General features: G+C 30.7%; 3 protein-coding genes across 4 annotated transcripts in view; all 3 read left to right on the top strand.

Annotated features, from left to right (window-relative positions):
- The first annotated feature begins 1365 nt into the window (after positions 1-1365).
- Atet (ABC transporter expressed in trachea) lies at positions 1366-18523 on the top strand. Of its 2 annotated transcripts, none has more exons than XM_083086868.1 (12): positions 1366-1842; positions 5828-5997; positions 10317-10549; positions 11460-11577; positions 11717-11906; positions 12001-12208; positions 12293-12469; positions 12754-13118; positions 13363-13531; positions 13614-13714; positions 13796-13951; positions 14079-18523. In XM_083086868.1, the coding sequence occupies exons 2-12, from the start codon at positions 5837-5839 to the stop codon at positions 14421-14423; spliced, it is 2223 nt and encodes a 740-aa protein (XP_082942994.1). In that variant the 5' UTR covers positions 1366-1842; positions 5828-5836; the 3' UTR covers positions 14424-18523. The 2 variants fall into 2 exon arrangements, with proteins under 2 accessions (XP_082942994.1, XP_082942995.1); XM_083086869.1 differs by lacking the exon at positions 1366-1842 and adding an exon at positions 5213-5264.
- Positions 18524-19089: 566 nt separating this feature from the next.
- On the top strand, positions 19090-22873 carry LOC145964292 (small ribosomal subunit protein eS28). The gene is made up of 2 exons (XM_083086883.1): positions 19090-20911; positions 22768-22873. Exon 1 carries the CDS (start codon positions 19201-19203, stop codon positions 19396-19398), a length of 198 nt encoding a protein of 65 aa, XP_082943009.1. The 5' UTR covers positions 19090-19200; the 3' UTR covers positions 19399-20911; positions 22768-22873.
- LOC145964287 (ATP-binding cassette sub-family G member 4) overlaps positions 22768-24486 on the top strand; it is a 28978-nt gene continuing 27259 nt past the window's right edge. Inside the window, exon 1 of the mRNA XM_083086872.1 lies at positions 22768-22872. The gene's annotated coding sequence lies outside the window, so the exon portion shown is untranslated. The remainder of the gene's footprint in view (positions 22873-24486) is intronic.

The following is a 24486-nucleotide window of genomic DNA, read 5'->3' as shown; positions in this document are numbered from 1 at the left end:
CGCGCTCTTCGTCACGCTCTTCTAGAGTACTCGTGACAACCTCGTAAGGTCGACATTCGCGTAAACGTAGGTAGAAATTCCGCTCGTAAAGTACAACCTCGCTTTGTCGTGCATGCGCGTGAATCAAGGATGTATAACTAGACAACAGCACCCTGTTACATCTTTAAAGTGTTACATCTTTAAAGAGCCGAGCGATTTATTCTTTATATATTACATCAAATCAATAAATCCATATAAATCTATTTTATCTATTTTCCCTTTTTTTAATAATCCAACAACAATGTCAAACATACTATAATCCTTTCTTTCTATCATTTAAATCTGAGTAATATTTTATATTTGGCAAAGTCTAAAATATTTATCAATTATTTAAATCCAAGTAATAAATTGGTGGCAGAAAATGATTACTTTGTTTTTCACGAAGAGAATAATTAGGTGAGCAAACAATGAAAAATGATAAGTCCGCGTGTGTCATTATCCTGAATCACCATAGTTACCAGGAAGCACACAACAGGAAACGTTCTTTTACAATCACGTTCTTTTTTCATAGGAATTTCGTGAGGCAAAAAAATAATGACGTGTGCATATATTACGATTAATGTATCGAAATTGGTATTAAGTACATAAAATAGTACATGAATTAGTATTTAGTACATTAATATTGGATCCATAATTAAACACGTACTCAAAATTAATCTTTGAAATACACACAAAAAGTTTAATTTCTTTAAAAGACATTATAATTAAATAGATTCAATGACAGTCTATCTAGTCGCTTTGATGATTAAATTAATGAAACGCGCGATGACATTTCACCGTCTGAAGTCCAATATTTATTGCGAATGTGACTAGCACAAGAACAATGACTAGCCGTGATTTAACATATAGATAGTGATAAGTAAGATGCAAAAAATCTGTCGGAATGAGATAAAGAACTGCGAAAAGCATTAAGGAAAATAATAGGAAGATAGAAATTTTCCTCAATAATATAAAAAAAATATATATTAGATATTAGCAAATTACGTTACATATATTAGTATAAAGTATATATTAGAAGAAGCTTTTCTATAAATATGAAATATACAATTATACGCAAAAATTGATTTACGTTTTTTCTTTGTTTATGAAATGCTCTGTTATAATATTTTATAAATTTATAAAATTAATTCTTCATAAAACAAAGATAAAAACAAGAAAAATAAAGGTAAAAATAAGAATGACAAAGATAAAGATATAAGAATATAATTGATATTAATAATGAATAAATTTTCTTGTTCTCTTGTTTTCAGTCATCAGCAAACAAATAAAAGATCAGAGCAGCCAGGGCACCGTTGCCGTTCCTGGACCTCGCCACTCTCGAGTTCGGCTCATTTCGTCGTCGGAGTGGAGGTGCATAGCTCGACAGCTGATCGCACTGGCGTTGTCGGGGATCTCGGCGTTCTCTCTCACCTCAGTCGCAGTATACGTCGTGGTTCCGTTCGGTGCGTTCGGTCAGATCGGTCCGGGGATCATCTGGTGCGTGCATGCGTCCGCGATCGATCGTTCCTGGAACGGCACACGGAACGACTCCGAAACGACTCCGAATAAAGTTTTATAGTTGCTATAGTGGTACATCAGCAACTAGGCGCATAAAGTCGATACGAGTGGAGAATGTCGTGACGTACCCTTGGTTCAGTGCGAAGAATAGTGTGATCACTTCGTGATCGTTTTGTACCTGAAACACGTCTCCGTTTTGAGCTTGACAGATCGAAGGGTTTGACAGATCAAAAATGCAGAGCATCATCGTCGTGGTATGAATTCGGACGTCGCGACCCATGTAGCTGAGCCCACTTTCGTCCGAGGGTGAGTTGTCCTTTTAAAATCAACGCGCGTATGAGGTGAACATGTAACACCTTTGGTGCAGTTAATTCTTTGTGGCGTCATGGATATTACGAATCTATCTCGTATCTACCTATGTCTCATTATTCAGTAATCAATTATGAGAAGGGAAGGAATTAATTAATTTTCGCGAGCATCTTTTTAATTTACTGATCAGTACATCGTTAATTAAATTTGCGCGGCGCGAAATAATATGTGTACCATAACGCGCTACAAGAAATTGAATAATTATGTATATATAGACATTGATCATTGATAATAGTGCATTCGGTCATTGACATATCGCTCTTTCGCATCATTATCGATAGAAAGATGACCTTTTCCCATTTAAAAATAATGATTCTGACATTTTTTTTATTTTTCTAATGTGCGAGGCTTTAACAATTTAAATGGATGAAGATCTATGACTTATGACTTGTAACTTGTATAAATAATTCTCGAGACGAGTGATATTGCATGATTATGCAGACTATTTCTACAAAGCTCGGTTCGAACACAATTACTCTAGATGTCTTTTATTTCCGCGATATGCGGCATTATTTGCAGCATACGGAAGAATCTTCGATAAAGATGTAAAGATATTACGTATATTTTTTTTTTATTATTTTTGTAACTGCTATCATTATGCGTTTGTGGCATCTTACTTTATGACTTTTAGAGCCTATTATTAGAGGGCATTTAAACGTGACGTGATTTATTTCAATAAAGTTGAACATGAACACTTCGAAACTTTCGATTTCCTCCGCATATTCAAATGCCTTTCAGAAATAGAATCAAGATGCGGGTTACTTAGTAGACACCTTGACCAGCGACGACTAGATAAACGTATTACAATAAAAGCGTACACATATGCGATATCACAATTTAGTGAGGAGGACTTGCACATATCAAATCGAATGATCACATTTTTATTCGGATATCATTTAATTAATTCTAAAAATTATGTGTATTATCTTAAATATGTTTTCGCAAACGAATACAGATAATTATATCTCTTATTACGCCTGAATTAAAATTTTATCAATTGGAGCATTGCCAGCATTAACTCACGATGACATTTGTCATTGTCATTGATATGAGAAAATGAGTAGCTAAGCGCGATTCATTAGGAATTTATTTAAACTCTATTTTAGCACCGTATTAAAGGAAAAATCTCTTTCTCGTATACAAATATCTCGGTGTGCTTTCGTACCTTATCGGACTTGCAGAATTGATTCCGTTGTGAACAGAGCGTTTAATTAACAAGAGCTTGAAACGACCGAGCGGCTATCTTGCCTTTGGCCTGATCGAGAGGTTTAGCTGTTCAAACAAAGAAGATCCGCCTGGCGACCGGAGAGCGATTCTAGGACATTTGGGACAATAAAGCGGACTGCGAGATTTCATCTCGCTCTTCTTACGCCTAACTGCTGACGCAGCGATTGCAACGACAATGAAATATTGTCCGTTGCATCTTGCGTGAGCAATATGCAACGGACAATATTGCATCTTGCGTGAGCAATATGCAATTGTAATCATGTATCATAAACACGCGGGTGAAATGATTCCTGGCACGTGCACGTTCTGCAAAAACAGCACGCGCTGTTTCTGATGGCGCATAGCTGCAAATTGATCCCTTCGATTTTCGAGATTCTGAGTGGGCGAAAGGCGCCCGGTGCATCAATGGGTTTCTGTGTACATACATAAGAGATGTGCCCTGAATTATAATACACAGTGTTGAATTAACCTTCTTTAAGATCTTCAGATACCGATCCGTCCTTTTTCCATTCTTGAATTGATAAAGAAGTAATTATGTTTTTTTATCATTATTATTATACATTTTTAATTATTTTTCCTCTTTTATATGTTATATAAGAAAATTATCTTTTCTTTATCTTTTTTTTTGTTCGACCGGCAAATATTACTCATAAATTTATATGCGATATAGATAATTTGTTTTTATCAAGAAAAGCCAAGAAAATTCAAGTTTGCAATATAGGAATTATCTTCTTTTAGCAAGAAAGAAAAACGTTGCAAATATAATAATCAATAATAAGATTAGGTCTGTCGACTTTCTGAAAAGAAATCAGATCATATTAAAAAATCATATGTTTATAAGATATTTTAATAAGTAATAGTAATAGTAATACTTTCATCTTAAATTTCACCTTAATTTCTTCATCATAAATTTCTTCGTTTGCAAGTTTTTTGCTTTTCGATTGGAGTTAATATATCTTAATTACATAATTTGACATTTATTACGATATATATATCACATCAGGCAAATTTATAAAAATTAAAAAGACGACAGTCTTCTCTCAATAAAATGTTATATTTTTCTCTTCATCTGAAAGAGACGATTATCCAACGTTTGCTTGCGCTCGTTCGGTGCATCTGTACCCGGAAGATTTGTAATTGCATATCTTTTTTGCCGATTCACATAAAGAACATGGTGAGTGAATCTATAGCTATTTTTGTTCGAATACAGCAGAATCGTGCGATGTGATAACATTTTTTATAACGTTTATTAATTCCATAAGATTTACATTAACAATGGGAAAACATTATTTTCATATTTTATGTATTTTATTAGTGTTTAAATTTATACGCTCATAAAAACTCATAATAATTCTAAATTGTACATTAGTCTGATATATCTCATATTTGTAAAACGTAATTAATTTGATATGCAATATATAACATTTCATTCTCTCTAATTAATTATAAAATTTATTTATTTATTTATTTGTTCGAAAAATCAGTAAATCATTTAATTTTGCGTTCCTTGTATTAAATATTCGAATAAACATTTCATAATTTCTTAGATTAGAACATTGTATACAAACTAAATAAAAATTAAATAAAAATGAAGAATTTACTATATCCAGAGTTGGGCAAATTTTACTTTAAATAATAAATTAATTAACGAATAAAATTAGAAGATTTATTTGTATATAATAAATAATTTTCTTATTGAGAACTATATTTATATTCGTTAATATTAAATAAATTTTTATTGTCTTATTCGTATTAAAATTTATAATACGAATAACATTTCATTCTTTATTTGTTAAAATAAAATAGAACATTAATTTTAAAGATCCTTTGTTACCCCGATTTTAAACAGATTAATTCCTGGTAAAATCGAAACGAGTTTTAATATTCACATACATTGTATATACAATATACATAAACAACATACTTGTCTTTATAAGGGTTATTGTATATACAATGTACAATAACTCTTATAAGGACAAGTATGTTGTTTATGTTCTTTCTTTTTATGAGATAAACGATTGACATTGCGGGGAGACTTATTCTATAAGTGAGTCTTTTCCTATTATTGTACTTAACGTAGATGTTGAGTGAAGGAAGATCATTCTTATTCTGTAAATTCGGGGATCTGTCGAGTATGTATATATTTATTTTTTTATCATGAATAATTCTGATTATGAAAGTAATACGCATTCTGAAAATACAGATATGTTTTCTGTTGTATAGTGAATAATATTTCTGAAGCTGAATTAAATGAAAAAATGGAGATCAGAGCGATCTATCTCAATCGATTCAAACATTAATATTATACTATTAAATAGAATCAGTTTTAGAATACTATTAAATAGAATTTTTTCCAAATCAACGTTTATTTTCATTTGCAAATATAAATAAACAAAGGCTTAAGGTAAATGGAGAAAATATCACTCTTTCAATAAAAACACGACACAATTCTTGAACCGCAAAACACTCTGACAATTCTCTGAACCATTATTTTAACTATTATTTTAAGGCACAAAATGTCTTAATGGAATTCCAAGTATTTGTACATTGTCTAAATACTCTCAACAAAATATAGCGTTTAGACTTATTCGTATTTTTTAACATATTTTAAAATAAGAATTAAATGTAGAAATACAAATCTCGTTTGGCTTGATAAAACATTATTTTAACGTATATAAATATTTATTTTCTCCAGCACGACTGGATGATGGCTGATTTGAAGAATCTTACCCTGAGTAGTGGCGGAGCATCCAGGTACAGCGGCGATGAGCAGGTGCAATTTATTCCAGGTGGAAGTAATCAGGTGACAATCAGATCACCCCCTCCTTCCTTACATCTGGAAAATCTCAACAATGCAGTCCATGGGTAAGAATAAAATTTGCTATAATTCTTTATTTATGCGCTATCTGAAATTGAAAAATATAAGATAAATATCAACCAATTAAAGAAAAAAAACAAAATTTTTATTCTTAGAATAGAAATAATTGTAGCAACAATACATATAAAATATAATAAATAAAAAAAGCGATACATGGATATAGACAACTTTTATATTTTTTTGATAAATTAGTCTGTTTGAATTATAGATCGATAAATAATGAATGATAATGTGTTAAAACTTTTGCGTGAAATACATGCTAAATAAAAGGCGAAAGTAATATTAAAATATCACGCATACTTATACATATAAAACTTTTTTGCAGTTATATGAGAAAGATAGAGAGTCATAGAAATTTAATAATAAGATTATGCTAAGATTTATATAAGTATTTGTTTAATAAAGGATAAGATCGACGAAAGTAAAAATAGTGAATAAAGATGATATATTTATTTTATTTCACTTGTATTTATAAACAATTTTATATAGCTATATAATTCAATTAAGATTATTAAATAAATACATAACTCAAAACCTTTGTGCACGCTAATCATATATCATAAATAGATAATAAATAAAATATATAAAGATAGGTAAAACAAAATTAATGTTGCTACAAAAGAATTTCTATAATTTCTATAATGTTTCTCTATAATATTACGATAGAGATTACGGTAGAGATAGAGTATAATACACTTAGAAAGTAAGCTTCAGACTCACTTCGAACTCTGCTAGATAGCCTTCGATTCCTTAAGAAAGGAGAATTTAGCTTCTTTGTCCGTTCTCCAGTTTTCAAATACAAATTGCTATCTATTGATTAGCATTCCATGACATGCGCTTGTATTATGAATTGCATTATGATTGCCTTGCAATTCCCTAGGGTAATATACGAATATGTAAATTGATATTGATCGTTCATCTGCGTCCATGATCAACTGTTGTAATATTTATTTAAGGATATAAACAATTGTACAGTTAATATCAAAGAGCTTATTTATAATATTAAATTTTTATTATTTTAGAAAATTGCGGGTAAATACCATATTTATATGACATATGTAGATTCACATTTATTCACATTATTATTCACATTTATAAGACATTTAGAAGACATATTTCAAAAGATGTGTTTGTTAGTAAATTTAAATATATAAAATGTTTATTGCTAATAAATTAATTATTAATTTTTCTGTATTAATTTAATTATTTTAACAACAAAAGTAGTAAATCGCAAATTTGGCAAAAGTTAAATTAGCATAAAATTAATTTAGAGCTTGCCATCTTGAACTGACTTTTACATTAATATATTATATTTATAAATCTCTTAAAATATATAAATTGTTGTTAAAATATAGATTTAATCAAATATAAATTAGAATTTTTGACTGTATAATATGCGAATGGGCATGTGAATAAAATGGAAATAAGAGGAAAAGGGGGAGAAAAAATATATGACTTTCCTAATAGAATACTTATAAACATGCAAAAACTTCCTTTAAATACTAAAAGGAATCTTTCAAGGTTTTAGATTCGATCGTACCTTTCTCAAGGTTTGTCATTACTTTAACTTAATCTATTGCTGCTAAAAATAACGTTCAATTTGTATATTAAACAGTACAAAGTTATATTACAAAATGACGAAACTTATAACGTCAACGAGTAATTTATGTTTGAGTTACAAGTCTCTAAAAAAATTGTTATTATAGAAACTAATGATATTTAAGTAAAAAATTGTTGAAAAAAACACTATTTATCTTTATATGCAAGAATAATCAGCAAAAAATTATTATAAAGATGATTAATTTTATCAATTCATCGATTAAATTTCATCAATCATTGACTTTAAATCGCCTGAAAATCTGTAAATGAAAGAGATAACTATAGGACATTCAAGAATATTCGATATTGAGAGACTATACTGCTTGGAATGACAATCGATACTAATTGTCTCAGGGTCTGATGTAGACGATCACGGTCAAGGTTTTTGACCTCCTCGTGGAAGCTTCGATTCTCAAACTTGGAAATACCAAGACTAAGGAATATGCGCGATATTAGACTAATACTCTGGCACTAAATATGTACAGTTAAAGTTTATCATGATATGAATTGAGATTTCTCGAGAAACATCAAAGAAGTATCGCAACACATGGTCGGTCGCTTTACCTTCTACAATCTATGAGTCAGTGCTAAGTCCAGCCATAACAGACTAGACAAAGACGTGTCTCTTTTGTGACGTTTTTGAATCATTCGAGCGAATGAAGAGATTGTGCTGCTGCGTGCACGCTTTCACCATATTGTTATATATAAATATACAAGCTCTACATATATATATATATATATATATATATATATATATTATTGAGATAACTACATATATATAATTTAACGTTTTACAAGACTTTGCGTATATAATCGTGTGTAATAAAATAGAAAAGTTGATGCTTTATTCAGTATTTTAAATTTTTAGGAGGCTATACTATAATACTATACATGAAAAATTGATAGAAAGGGAAAGAGACTTACAGTATAAAACTTCGTAGAGGACAAAGTGTTATAAAACTTAGCAATTACGAATATATACAGAGAAACGTTTAAAATCAATTGAAAATCTGTACACAATATTTCTGTTATATAGAATATTGTATTATTGCATATCAAAATATCAATGAAAGGTATTAGTATTTTTGTAAAATTCTATTCGACTGCATGCATTATATTAGAAGTTAGAAATACAAAGACACGTGTATCGAAATATTCTATTGTAGCGTAATATTTTGTATTTATACAAGATAATATAAATCAAAATTAATTTAAAAAATTATCAATATCATTATCATTGCGTTTTCTAACACTATTTAATTTTAATAATAATAATAATAATTTTTTTAACTTTAAAATAAAATTTTTGAAAGTAGTATAATGTTGGCAATAATGTCTTGTAAGAAATTTTATAATTTTCATTTAATTACCAAATTTTTTTAATCATACCTTTGATTATCCAGATAGAAAATAAATGCTTTTCATTGAAGCTGTTGAGTATAAATCGTTCGGCGATTTGCAAAAAATATATTCATACTTTTGTTGCATTTTCCATTTACATTTACCTTTACTTATCACTTTTATCGCGTTTTTCGAAAATTTTTCCTGCAAATATAGCTCAGTAATAGGCGGATGTTAGCAATAAAAATAATCATAGGTATGGCGATAAAACTAGTAATAAGGAAACGTGGACAAATTCTTGCGATGAACATGGTCTCATGATTTTTGTAAAACAGTTAAACGACGACCGCCAATATGCAACGATAAAATCATCAATAGCTCACAAAAATATTTATATCCTCTTAACAGTAGCGTTTTTCACGCTTAGCTATAGTAATTGCGCGCGAGTGTGATTACGCAAAATTTGTAGAAACTAATCTCGTCCACGATTTTATTTCCTTTTAATATTAGAAAATAATAAACTTTCACGCGGCCAGAACCACAACAGAAAATCTACATCTACGACGGGAAACAGCAAGTGCGTACGCAAAATCATGATTAGCAGCGAGATATTGCTTCTTATATATGTAATATTATTTTTATCAATATATTTAGTCGACGAGTCAGAAAATATATCATAAAAATTTAAGATAGTATAATATAGGCAATTATCATATTTATATATGATTATTTATATTAAATCTAAAGTTATATATAAGTTAAATATTTAATGTCTTATGCAATTTCGCATCTATATTCAATGTTTAATAACATTTCTAAAAAGCAATCCATCTCATTAACATCACGAATTAATTAATGGGATTGGTATCATCTGTTCTGTGAAAAATAAATCTGCATTAAAATGTTAAAATAAATGAGCGATTAATATGCATCGCTTCTTCAACATTATTCCGTTTTCAAATTAATTACAACTTTGCGGAATATTTCTAAAAAATACATTCAAAATCTCGTTAATTTTGAATAAATCGATATGCATTCTTAACTTTGTCGCTTAAACATACGCTACACGTACACCTGCAGATAGCGTGGCGAGGGTCGCGCGTTAGTTTAATTTTAATGTATACGAGCTGCGCTTTCCAAAGCAGGCGGTAAAGTAATGTAGCGTACAATGATCATACATGTTTCAATACGTCCTATTTTTGCGAAAATACGTAGAAACAGTTTAGCGAATTTTTCTCTACGATTTATGAAGCAAGTTAAACTTATGTATATTAGCAAGTTAAGCTTATATATATTATCGTTTGACAACAAATGATTCAATTAACGTAACTCTTAATTAAATTAATGATTGGGCGAAATGTTACAGTGGCTCGCAAAATAATCTCCACTGCAGTTGTAACGGCACCACGTCGAACGGGGCTGCATCTGCGGTGTGTACCGGCGGTGTTCTGGCCAGGAAAGTGCCGAACCATAGCGGCGCCAGTCCCGGGCAGGGCAATAAAAGGCCGGCGGTATCGTTGACGCATCTCCCGAAGAGACCTCCGGTCGACGTGGAGTTCAAGAACCTGGCCTATAGCGTGTCCGAAGGCAGAAAGAGGGGTGAGTTTCCGAAAGAAAGGTAATTACATATTTAAATCCAGGAGAAAGTCAATTTCTGTTCTCACGGCATAGCGCACATTATTGAGTCATTATTAAGATACCATACAAGAAAAAAATGAAAAAGAAGTTGAAGAGCATAACGAGAGCAGAACGATTCCACTTTTTGATTTTAAGAAAGCAATTACTTATATCTCAAAATAATATATCGGCATGACGTATGTATACATACTTTTGATTTTGCGTTACTTCGGGACAATAAAATTTCGCTGAATAATTTGAGATAACAATGTAATCGAATTTAAAATGGGGGAATCGAATATGCGAAAAGCTGTTCAGTAGGCTTTTCGTCTATCAACATGTGTGAATGACCTGACCGAAAAAATCGATAGAAATGCACGGACAGGTTTCCGTTTCGGCGCAGATGCATCGTCCGTGGTGCAAGTGTACTAACGATAAAGAAGCCAGCCAGAAGTTTTATTTGTCTGAGGAATATATATATATAAAATCCTTGAATACATTTTTTATACAATGAAAATATTGCAGTTTTGGCAAGATTTTCTTAACGGGAATTTTGGCACTCAAAATTGAATAAGAAGATGCCAAAATTGAAAAAGACTTATAATAGAGACAGTTTCTATTATAGAATATCGCGTTCCATTTCTACTTACGTAAAATGTATATGTGCTGATAATATCTCTCTTTTCATGAAATTCAATAATAATACATTCAATATATATTTCTCTATAATGCGTACAGTATAATGATATGCTTGAAAAGATTTAATTTCCAAATTTTTTATATTACAAAAAAAATATGAAAATCTCTAGCAATATTTACGTTGTAAAATTTTCGATTGTAGAAAAATATCTATATTTCAATTTTCCTTTATTATTTCTCAATTTTATTGTAGGATATAAAACTATACTGAAATGCGTAACCGGAAAATTCAGATCTGGAGAATTAACAGCCATTATGGGGCCGTCTGGCGCTGGAAAGAGTACGCTTATGAATGTTTTAGCAGGTTACAAGTAAGTAGGATAGAAAATTAACAATATATTATAAGTGATAAAATTGGGTATTATTCAAATTGCACATATATAAATTTCTGCCTTATTTTCTTGAAATTTTTGATGAGAAAATTTTTATCGTTTTCGATAATGTTCTTAGAACGTCCCACTTGAACGGCTCAGTACTGATAAACGGAAAGGACAGGAATCTCAGAAGATTTCGCAAAATGTCGTGCTATATTATGCAGGACGATCGACTTTTGTCGCATCTTACTGTTTATGAGGCAATGACTATATCAGCTAATCTGAAATTAGGAAAAGATATTAGCGCGACTTCTAAGAAAGTAGTGGTATGATGAGTGGAAATTTTTCTTTTATCGCCTTTTAAAAAACATAAGCTAAAGTACAAAATTCGATTCCTGAAATTTATATATTCGAATGCAGATTGAGGAGATTATCGAGACACTTGGCCTACGAGAAGCCAGCAATACACAAACTCAGAGTCTCAGCGGAGGACAGAGGAAGAGATTGTCGATAGCGCTGGAGCTTGTCAACAATCCCCCGGTTATGTTTTTCGATGAGCCAACTTCCGGCTTAGATAGCTCTTCTTGTTTTCAATGTCTCAGTTTGCTCAAATCTTTAAGTAGAGGAGGTAATGTTTTTGCAAAATTATTTTTTATCAATGTCTCGCGTTTATAATATAACATCATTATATGCATGCTGGAATCCTTTATAGGAAGAACGATTATATGCACGATCCATCAACCAAGTGCGCGACTGTTCGAGATGTTCGATCATCTGTACTTGCTTGCCGAAGGCCAATGTATATATCAGGGCAATGTCGGTGGCCTAGTGCCCTTCTTGTCATCGATGGGTCTCGATTGTCCAAGTTATCATAATCCAGCGGATTACGGCAAGTATTCGATGGAATTTTCATTATTCTAATTAATTTAAGTTTCAATTGTTTCTATACCTATGTATGTAAAAATCTTTAAATTATAATTTTGTGTATTCATTGTGCATTCATGTTAATTCTATAAGAATAAAATTAATCTTAACATTTTCAAATCGAATATATGTACAAAATATATTTATTGCTAAAATTTTAAAATTGTTTTATAAGATTGTCGTAATTGTTGTCAAAATTGTACTTCTATCGCAATGATATGATTAGCTAACGAAATTTCATTGGTTTAGTGATGGAAGTCGCTTGCGGGGAGCACGGCGAGTGCGTTCACAAGCTCGTGATGGCTGTGAACAATGGCAAATGCAATAATTATCAGCATCATCAAACGGCCATCTCCGCGGCGCAAACGGTTTCAAACGACATCGCCAAGGAGTCACCACAAGAGCAGACAAAAACAGAAGGCGCCACATTGATACCGAACGGTGTGGCAAAGCCGCCAGCTGGCACGACGATAATAAATATGCCGGTTTCTTGCACAACGTCATTGCTAGACAGCGCGGAAAGCATAGAGCAAAAGGTTGGCTTTCCGACGAATGGTTGGGTGCAATTTTGGATACTGCTTAAAAGAACTTTTCTGTCGCAAATGCGAGACATGGTAAATACGATATATATTATTCGGAATGTTTCCTCTTTCATTACTTTTTTATGAGGAAATAACACACTATGTGATTGAATATAATTAATCTTAAAAATTGTATTCTTCATTAAACAGTCATAGTGCAATTTTTTATCGTAAAAGAATTATATATAATGTAATATCCACTTTTTAGAGGCTTGTTATTATTGTATATTTACTTAAGATGTTTTATTTTCATTCTGTATTACTTTCAATCCTCTAGACGCTAACAAGGGTAAGATTGATTTCGCATATAATCGTCGGCTTTTTAATTGGGGCGATTTATTACGACATCGGCAACGAGGCCTCTGAAGTTATGAGTAATGCTGGGTGCGTTTTCTTTACGGTGATGTTTTTAATGTTCACTGCGATGATGCCTACTATATTAACATGTGAGTAATTTGTAGTTATGTAATCGCCGTGAGAGAGATAAACCGCGAGGTTCGTTATATCATTTTGTTAACTTTGTTATAGTTCCGATGGAAATGTCTGTATTTGTACGAGAACACTTAAATTACTGGTACTCGGTGAAAGCCTTTTACTTCGCGAGAACATTGGCGGACTTGCCGTTCCAAGTGAGTACAATTTGCCACACTCCATGTTCAATTAAGGTCAAATGCATCGCGACTCATGCACAATATATTAAATTGTTGCAGATGGTGTACTCTATAGCCTATGTGATGATTGTGTACTTCATCACGTCGCAACCATTGGAAATGGAACGTTTTCTTATGTATTTAAGTATATGTATACTGACATCGTTAGTCGCACAATCTACCGGTCTGCTAATAGGAGCGGCAATGAGCGTGGAGGTAAAATCGATAAAATACACATATAAAGGAAATTTTATTATCAGAAAACATAAACAAAAATAATTTCTTCTGTTTCTTCTCATTTTTATCATAATTTTTGTACTAATATCCGTATTGTCGCTTGTAGACTGGGGTATTTATCGGACCCGTGATGTCGGTTCCGATCGTCCTATTTTCCGGCTTCTTCATCAATTTTAACGCCGTTCCGAAATATTTAAAATTCCTCTCGTACGTGAGTTACGTGAGGTACGGTTTCGAAGGTGCCATGATCTCCGTGTACGGTTACAATCGGGCGAAGCTCAAGTGTTCCGAGTACTACTGCCACTTTAAGAGTCCGACAAAGTTCCTCGAACAGATGTCTATGGAGAATGCGGTCTATTGGGTGGACGTTGTTGCTCTGGTCGGCTTCCTGCTCGGTCTCAGAGTGGTCGTTTACTTCGTGCTGAGACTCAAGCTGCGATCCCTTCGTTAAATTTTCTGACTAGTAAGTCCAGGACAGACAATAATCACGACGCTACGACCGTCGTTGCACCGGGACTGTGACCTGGATATCATCAACGAAGATTACATTTTTTAAACGTGTAAAATGAATGACAAAAGAGACGATTGCGCACAAGGGACAATTCGATCTTGGAATCGACAAGAATTGCTGCATTAATAAGCGGCGAAGATCGTCGCATGAAAAGAAGATATTAATGAAGAGAATACACACGCTTCGAATAGAAAGATATGAGGGAACAAAGGTAAATTGTCTTTGATTAAATCAATCGTTTGACATGTAAACTTTGATATGTAATTTAAGTCGTTAGATATCGCAAGATAAGTTTACGTTTGCTTTTATTAAAGCATAATATTTTTTATTAATTCCATTCATAAGATGTGTAATATTAGTGCTTCGAAGAATGTTTAATTATTATTAATGTAATGATTGTAATGATTAAGGTTTCCAAATGTTACCAAACCGAATCTGATCTCTGCCATTGGCAAAAGAAAACATTTATCATATTTTGTTTCTCCAAATAAAAAATAGTTACCGCGACCAAACTCAAATCCGATTAAAGACGAATCACAATTTTAGCTCGTCTATATATGTAGATAGACGTTTAAATAAATAGTACAGACAGGAATTAGATTATGTTCAATCTCGTAAACAATGGTAGATCGATCTGCGACGCCAAACACATCGGTTTTCCGGTATTAAATTAAGATCGCAAACGTGTTTATAGCCAATGACACATTAAATAAACTCGCCAGGAGCCTTAGGCCCGTTCAAGACTCGTGTCCCTCCAACGAGCGCGTTTAAACGCGAACACAACAAAATAGAGAGTTCTATAGATAAGTAGAATAAAAGAATCGTTAAAACGAGTCTTTTATTATAGGCGATTTTTGGCGATAGTTTGGTACATGTACCAAGGTTGTTTTTGGTAGAGGCGGAGCTTATTCTGGTACATAACATCTTGTACCCTGCTTCATTTTTGGTATAGCGTGGTATCAACCAGCTAGATACCAAAACGACTAGCCACGCCTCTACCACAAACTACCAAACGCGCAAAAATGTTCTGGTAGAATCTGGTATATTTTGGTTGATATACCACAGTGACGCCAAAAATCGCCTTATATTCCCATGTTAAATTATACATAGTTTGCTATATTTATTTCGACCGGTTATCTCGAAGGCAAATAAGTAAATTGTGTATTTATGATCGTAATAATGTCCTTGGACAAGTGAATAGAAGAAAATTGTGAAAATCGAAAGCACTTGTTCGCGAATAACGTTTTCATATTAACGGTAGAAAACGCTTATTCGATATTCGTCTTACATAATCATACACTCGATCTTTCTTCATATCGTAATTTCATCAAGAGTTTACCTAATAAATTATACGATAATTATAAAGAAATAAGGAAATAAGGAAAAAGAACGAAAAATGTTTATTGTAAAAAGCTCACACTTGACCAATCACTAGCTGCCTGAGCGTTGCTTCTAAGTGCGAGTGTTAAATATTGTTACACTTACTATATAGTATATATGGCTATTGGGAGGATATTGTGTATGTATAGTTGCATAAAACAGAAAAAAAGATAGGTAGCGTTCTGTGCGTTAATGAATATGTAATTAACTCGTACATATGTTTTATAATATTGTATGATTCTTTTTCACGGCCTATATGTACAATTACATTCTGCAGATTCATTTATACGAAAGAACAGTGATTAAAATTATATCGTATACTTTCAATTTAATTTACATATGATTAAGACTCGCTGAAAATATTATTAATGCTAATTAATACCACTAATATCACCAAGAAATTATAAACTTACAAGAAGCAAAGCAATTTATGCATTGATTTTGTAGACAATATAAATGTATTTTTATTTCTAAGGGAGTTAAGCATATTTTGAGAGTTAAAGCATATTTTAGTTATAATATTTCTCTTATATACTATACATATACTAGCGAGATAAATGTAAATAATGAAAATATGTTCTACTTTTTATCTGCATTAAGTAGTAATAATGACAGAAGGACAAGAGAGAGGCAATAGAATCTATCACGAAAATTATTTCTTCTTATAGAACTTATAATTTTTTATATTACAGTTTATTTATCAATCTCTCTCTCAATGTTTTTTTATTATAATTTTATGTGATATTCGTTGACAATGAATATGTTTTTTAACCAAATGATAATTACATGTTGTCACGTATAAATTATAAAAAAATCAGTATTTATACTTTGATATTATTTTTATTTTATTCCATCATTTAAATACATTATTATGATAGATTATTTTTATAAACCAACCTATACATTAGTATCATAAAAATACTTAAAATTAGTTAAATTCTTAAGAGACATTGAATCTTTGATATTTTATCGATAATAATTTTGTATCAATCACGATATGATCAATGTATTATCCTAACTATACAATGTTTCTTTTATGCCATATAACAGGTGAATTTAGAATTTTAGATGATATTTTGTAATAATTATTAAGTTTCTCTCTCTCTCTTTTCTTTAAGAGCTCTATATAATTGCAATATATTGTAATTTAATAGTTATTATTATATTATTATGTTTGATCCAAATCAGTAAAATCTTGCTAAATATACATATTTTTATGGAAGTATCCTCTCTAGATTTTTAAATATAGTTATCATAAAATATATTTTAGCGTTAAAATGTAAGATTGAAAATCTTTTTTACTTGAGGGAACTTGTGTGCATGTTTCTCATATCATATAATTCGAATAATGAAAAATACATCGTTTGAAAAAAATATTATATTAATTCATGGGACAGTAAATAAATTTCTATATTTTTTAAAGTTCTTAATATTTTATGATTATTTATTGTTTTATTATACTTGTACTTATATTGTGCATTTCAAAAGCAATAGTATATAATTATTATTCAGAGAGAGGATAATTTCTAAACGTAATTTCCATATGTTTCCTAATTGTTTACTAAATAGACAAGTCAATGAGTTATACATATATTTTATCAAGAATGTATTTTTTAGTTAACTTTTTGTCATTATATAAAATATTAGAGTAATTTGTATGTAACATTGAACCAAACGAAAAAGAGAAAGCAGATTAGACCGATTGTGTGAGACCTATAAAAAATTTTTGTCTGCCATGACTGAAAATTCATATCGAGACGGAGATATTAATAAGTGTATAATCTCAATAGTAGTTTTATATGCGTGATGACATTGTTGACTTTTATTGTTAATGCGCTCAAATTATAATATGTTATTTTCAAAAATTATTCCAAAAAAAGTACACCTTTAATCTTCACATAGACACACACACACAGACACACACACACATATACATATATATAGTAATAATATTTATAAATTTCTTTTGCCGCGCCCATATTGAAGATCTGTGAATGAATAGTATTCTGACGTATCGATGATTCTTTTTTAGTCTCAATTATTTGTCAAAGTCCAAGTTTCATGCAATGCTGCGCAAAAAATCGAGAGACTACCGGGCGAGGAGGAAGATTAGAATAATCATCGAATCGATTATTCGTATTGCGAATACGTGCGCATTGTGTTCAAGCTTCGTTCGAACGTTGTCGGCTAACTTTTTATTATAGCGATGTCGCTCGTTATGAAGCAAAATATGAGATACGAGTATGTGTGCGCAGCATAGAAAAATCCATTCATAATTTGTCTCTTTTAGGATTACATATTATTTCCATGTACACGCACACATACACACATACACGTACATGTCAATGTATAATGTATAAAGTCAGACCACACACATCGCATACCAAATGTCGCAATCTTTTTCAAGTATTGTAATTTTATATGACAGAAAGAATGTAAAAGAATGTATGACTGAACGTGAATGTGCAAAGAGATTAGGCCTGTAGAGGAAATCTTCTTTTTGAGACGACAAAAATTATATGAAGATGTTTTGCGTGATAAAGAGAAAACATCGCCGACCCTTGATGAACTGATGCTAATGTACTTCATATCTTGCGATTTTAGCAAGAGACATCACGTTTATACTAAAGCACAAATGAATAAACAATTGTATCAATGGATGGAATTATTTTCTTTGTCTAAGCTATCGAGATATTTAACAGTAGATATTGGTGTTAAACATTTTTATTAAAGAAAACTTGACTTCGATTTGATCGTGTCTAAACACAAATTTTCTGATTATTTTATAACACTCTGCATAATAGTATTTAAATTATAATATGAAATATATTTATAATATAATTTATTGAATTTTGAATCGATGTATCGAAGTCCAACTCAGTGATATATCGAAATCACATAACTGCACGATGAATGTATAGGTCAGTCTTATTTTAAGCATAGCTTAAAACGACACGTAACGATGACTACTAGTCTACTAACCTTGAATAAATTTGAATAATTTTAAATAATTTCGAATATATAATTTTATTCTTATTTTTTTAAGTAGAAATAGAGATTTCTCATTTTAAATACGAAAAAGGATTCTCTACGAGTCTTCAAATAATTCACACAATTCTTTGAAGTCGTCTACGCAGATAGTTCTTTGCAGAATTTACTAGATGCTCTTAGTTGGCATATTGCACTCTCTTTTGGAACATTATCAAGATGTTATTTGATCCGCATGTGATCTAAGTTGGTAGCGATCACGTTCAGTGCAGCATTGCTAGTCTTGTAACACGGTGTACAAGAGCTGTTCTACGAGCGATTGCACAGAAAGTTATAAGAATCGGTGAGCATGGAGAAACCCATAGTTCGAGCTAGAGTGGTGAAGGTTCTCGGCAGAACGGGGTCTCAAGGACAATGTACACAAGTCAAAGTAGAGTTTTTGAACGAACAAAATAGACAGCTCATCAGAAACGTCAAAGGTCCCGTGCGTGAAGGAGACATCCTGACGCTTCTGGAATCTGAACGTGAAGCAAGAAGACTTCGTTAAATCCGGAATAATTATCGCATACAAAGAGCTGATGAAATTTCGAAATAGCTGTGTCTAAAATTAAATCTTGATATTATAGCAACTGATATCAAAGAAAAAGGCTATCATTATACATGTGTAATTCCTATTTATTATTTTCTACTTTGAAAAAATGTATCGAACATTTTCTTCTGCTTATATTTATGAAAAGTGAATTATGTTTTTTTGCATCTATTTTATCATGTTAATAAATTAATTAACGATACGTATATGTTTTATTTTACATATATGCATTATTATCTCAGATATACCTAACTAAACATAAATTTCGTAAAGTTTTTAGAAATTAAAAATAATTGCAGTTCAATTCATATTAATACATTGGTAGATTTTTCAAATTGAATTTAATCAATTCCAATGCGCCTCATCCTGCTTGCAAAATGAAAATATGAATCTTTATTCAAGTTTTATATGAAAAAAAAATTTAATATTTTGAATGTATTAAAAAAATCTATTCACATAATGTTATAAAAATTTTGTAATCATTTATCATAATTATTTTAGAAGAACTCGTTTCACTTTGTCAACAGTTGGTATCTGTAAGATTAAGCTCTTTGATCAGCAGTTAGTGATTACACCGATAATGGATAAAAACTATCAGTTGTAAAAAATTGATCATGATTTTCTCTGTCGATATAAGGACAATCTCGATAATGATAAATTTTATCAATTTAAACAACACTAATCAGTGTATATGTTCTCCTCATATATTATGTGTATAAATACATATGTGTGTGTGTATAATATACTTTATTCCAATTTTATTCCAAATAATAATCAAATTATTTTATATACACACACACACACACACACACACACACAGACACAGACAGACTGACACACACACATATATATATGTATATACATGTAAGATAATATTACATAGATATAAGATAATGTTATATTGTATAACATTCCTTTGAAAACCTTGACAACTCTGATAACAAAGTTTAATTGAGCGAAAAAATATCCTGAAGTCCATTGTACTCGTTACACATATGTATACTATCAAACTGGGGTCGGTCAGCTGTCTCATTGAGCATCCATCAAATGCGCACACGCAGGCCCTGCACGAGCATGAAGTACGGGTCGGGAGAAGTGCGTGAATACAGCAGTAATGCGCATTCTCTTTGCCTTTCGCGGCTGGTGGGGCTGGGAGAGGCCCCATGAGTGTCAAAGTTTGCGAGATGCCGAGGTTTTATCGGCGACCAATCCGCTGCGCGAGATCCGTACGAGAGAACGGGGATGCCAAGACGATTAGAAGGCAGAGTCGCGTACGATCGATCGGCCAGCTTAGTGTAATGCCGCGTCGCGAATTGGTACGCGCGTGACTATCGTCACGCCGGAAATATCTCCGTTCTTACATTATCTCATTTACACACGAGTGTAGAACTAATACCACATACTTGGCACGAATCGGAGCATCCGGAGTGCAGCGCCAAAATTAGCAGAAGTGTGGAAGTAACTCACTTGGGTAAATATTAAATGCCTGCTATTTATATTCCACGCTTAAAGTCATGCGTGTGCATTTCCATTCAAAATATGAGACATACGAGATATATATAATGTAATGAGATTTATATACATTATTATAAAACATAGAAACATATAATAGATATAACATATGTATTTTTTAAATATGATTAAAATATATAAATTTCATATAGAATCATATATTAAATATGTATGCAAATACGACTATAATTGATATACATTTGGAATTTTTAATATAAGTTTTTATGCAAATAGCAAAAGCTAATGGCATTTATTTTAAACATATTTCATATAAATCTGCATTTGTTTATTACTCGATTTTTAGGTATAATTGGCTAATTAATTAATAGTGATGTATCTTGACGTATCTTTCGAAAGTTATATTGAAGTGTCATGGCTCCGCGTGTATTTCGACTTTTATACCAGCTTAGCTGCAACGGTATCTTTATAGTTTTATCATCATCGACGGAGTGCATTGCACGTATATGCCACGAATAAGAGCCGACTGGAAATTTTTTTCTTAATTTTACGATAAAACTGTTGTGTATGTTTCATATCTCGTTTGTTCATTGAAATATATACTCGATATTATTTTCTCTCTCTTGATAATTTTATTTGCGATTTTTGCAATACAGTTGAGAGAATTTTAATGAGATATTGACGTATTTATAAGTTGAAAAAATCTCTCGATAAAAAAAAAGAGAAAGAGAGAAAAATATTATGTTTATTCATACACACATTTTGCATATTTATATAAAATTACGATAATTTGCTATGAAAACATAATTCAAATGTTAATATTTCTTGTTTTTATAAATAATGTATAACTGTATAACTAAAGTATACGTATGTTACAAATAAAAATTTATAATATTCTTCGTATTTAGAAATTGAATAGGATTATCATAAAATTATGTGATAAAATTCAAGAATCATTTTAAAATGATAACAAATGATAAAACAAATGACAAAATGACTAATTCTATCGCTTATATAATAAAAAGGTAATAAAACTTGATAAATAAGAAAAATATGAAATACGCACAAAATTATGAAATGTGCACCACTGGAATGAATAATATTAGAAATAATGAATCGCAATCTGTGTTTCTCTATACATAATATTGTGCTACGAATTCATACTCTCTGCTGTAAATGTAATCTAGATTGCACAATGAGATCTCATAATCATAAGTGAATGTCGCTGGTGCGCGTAATTACAAAGTGCTGTTTATGAGGTTGAACATGAACTTCTATCTAATTGCATAATCAATTTTAATGAAATAACTTCTATAATTAGAACATCGAGAAAAATAGAGAATATTAGAAAACATTAATACCTCCCTCTCCAAAGGATATAAATATAAATTAATTTATACAGATGTAGCAAGTTTCTTTTTATATTTAATTTGCATAATATTAATTATCGAATTGATAAATCAAGTTTATTCTCCATTCCATCCAAATAAAATTATTCTACGTTTTTTTCAAATTCTCATGAAAATTCTCATTACACCTAAAAGGATTTTAATTTTAAAATTCTAAATTTTTCTAAGTAATTTTTGATTTAATATGAACATAGTATTATATGTATATATATTATCTATCAGAGGCATGTTTACGCAATTTCGATACGTATGCATAATTATTTGAAATTATAGGTAATCTTTGCGTGATCTGTTTCTTATACGATATCATATTTCCATCGCATGCGCAGTAGTGCAATAAAAAATGATTTTCTTACATTATTGTAATTATAAAATATCTTATTAAAGAAATATATCGATCAAATCACGTTTCATAGGTTTTTCTATCTAATATACTTATAAATTTTAGGCGTGCGTTGCAAGTCGATCGTCCGTGAAGCAACACAACTGCAATCATGGTGGAAGGAAGAAAAAATAACATGCAGAATGGATTGCTCAGTAATGGAGTTAACGGGTGAGTTCCTAACAAAATTACAGACTTTTGTCTTATATGCCGCGTGACTTTCTAGATGTATAGTTTGAAAGGGAAAGAACAAAAATAAGCATTCCTCAAGCTTCATTTGAATAATGAGTTTTATAAATTCTATCAATAAGGTTACTATATATTTGATATTAATATATCGAGAAAAGTGGAATTGATAGAAAATGCGCGACTTCTTTTACAGAGAAATATCTAATGCTTAAATTTTTAGCCTGCAAAAATGATGCAATGTGCTCGTTTAGAATATTACATTTAAGATAACGCTGTAATGTTGATCATTGTAACATCATTATTAACATGTTTAGCAGTTCAATCAATGTTATCAGAATATTCTCCTCAATATGATTGATGATGTTTGAATAAATTTTACTAAACTTTATCTTTGCATTTGTGACATTTGATATTCTAATCATGTAAATACCCATATACATTTTCAAAGAATACCTAATGCTTTTCCAATATTTTGGAATTATAATTTCTTAATAATAATAATTAATTGTGAAGTTAATCAAGAAAAGAATACTGAGACAATTAAAAATTGATTGCATTTTCAAAATATTTAATAATTATATATATAAGGTATTTTTTATCTTGAAAAAGAATAATATAAGCTAATTTAGAATAATATAATATATTTCTGAAGAATAAATATGTATAATAAATTAATTATGTATATAGACACACATAGTTTACGATTAAATAAAAATTAATGACAGAAAATATATATTTCTAAAATAAAAAATAAATATATATAATATATAAAAATAAAATAAAATAAAATATTTAATATATATTTTTAAAATATTACATTGAATAGCTTGGAAATTTTCTCAAGCCAATAATCTTGGTTAAAGAATCATAATTTTTTCACGATAAGCTTAATGCACTGATAATCGCCGATAATTTATTCCGCCTGATAGTCGCTACGAACATAGAGTAACAGAATCTTAAAATACACATATATATATATATATATATATATATATATATATATATATATATATATATCTCGGAATTTGAACTTTGTCGCTGTGACATCTTCGATGGTACACAGGCCTTAAACATTAGACCTTCGACTTCCCGGAAGTATATCGTATGTTCTATCAGATAATGATCATGATTTAATGAGCATTTCAATCCTTTTTTATTATATCAATAATTTCGATAATTACATCCTGCGAAAAGTTGTTCGACTAGAGTGTAACAAAACGCAATTCATCATTTTGCAAACGTTTTATCGAAGATGAAAAATAGATTCAGTTTTTACGATATACTCGTAATATTTTAGTGAGTAAGAGACGAATTCAATCGGAATAATTTTGCTTGAATTGATTTTTTTATGCTAAACTTTGCACTTAAGTGTTTTTCTTGAGAAACGCATTAAAAATCATTATAAAATTATTATGTTTACGAAAGAATTTAATAAGAATATATTATACTATCATTTAATACATTTGTATCACAAGCAAAAAGATAAAATGATGAAATATCAATAATGGAAGACTTTGCACCTACTCGGTGCTTGATATGTATTTCGTTCCGCATTATCTCATCCATACATAACATATTGATCTTTGAATGTGTATT

Source organism: Camponotus vicinus, unplaced genomic scaffold, assembly GCF_025532165.1.
Source record: "Camponotus vicinus isolate PSW18456_S1 unplaced genomic scaffold, iyCamVici1.0 SCAF_13, whole genome shotgun sequence".
NCBI lineage: Eukaryota > Metazoa > Arthropoda > Insecta > Hymenoptera > Formicidae > Camponotus > Camponotus vicinus.
This window is presented reverse-complemented; position numbering and strand designations above follow the sequence as displayed.

Coding starts and splice junctions, on each gene's coding strand:
- Atet (XM_083086868.1), top strand. CDS start 5,837: ATGATGGCTGATTTGAAGAATCTTACCCTGAGTAGTGGCGGAGCATCC. Junction 13,532..13,613: donor GATGCCTACTATATTAACAT/GTGAGTAATTTG, acceptor ACTTTGTTATAG/TTCCGATGGAAATGTCTGTA. Junction 13,952..14,078: donor GAGCGGCAATGAGCGTGGAG/GTAAAATCGATA, acceptor TGTCGCTTGTAG/ACTGGGGTATTTATCGGACC.
- LOC145964292 (XM_083086883.1), top strand. CDS start 19,201: ATGGAGAAACCCATAGTTCGAGCTAGAGTGGTGAAGGTTCTCGGCAGA.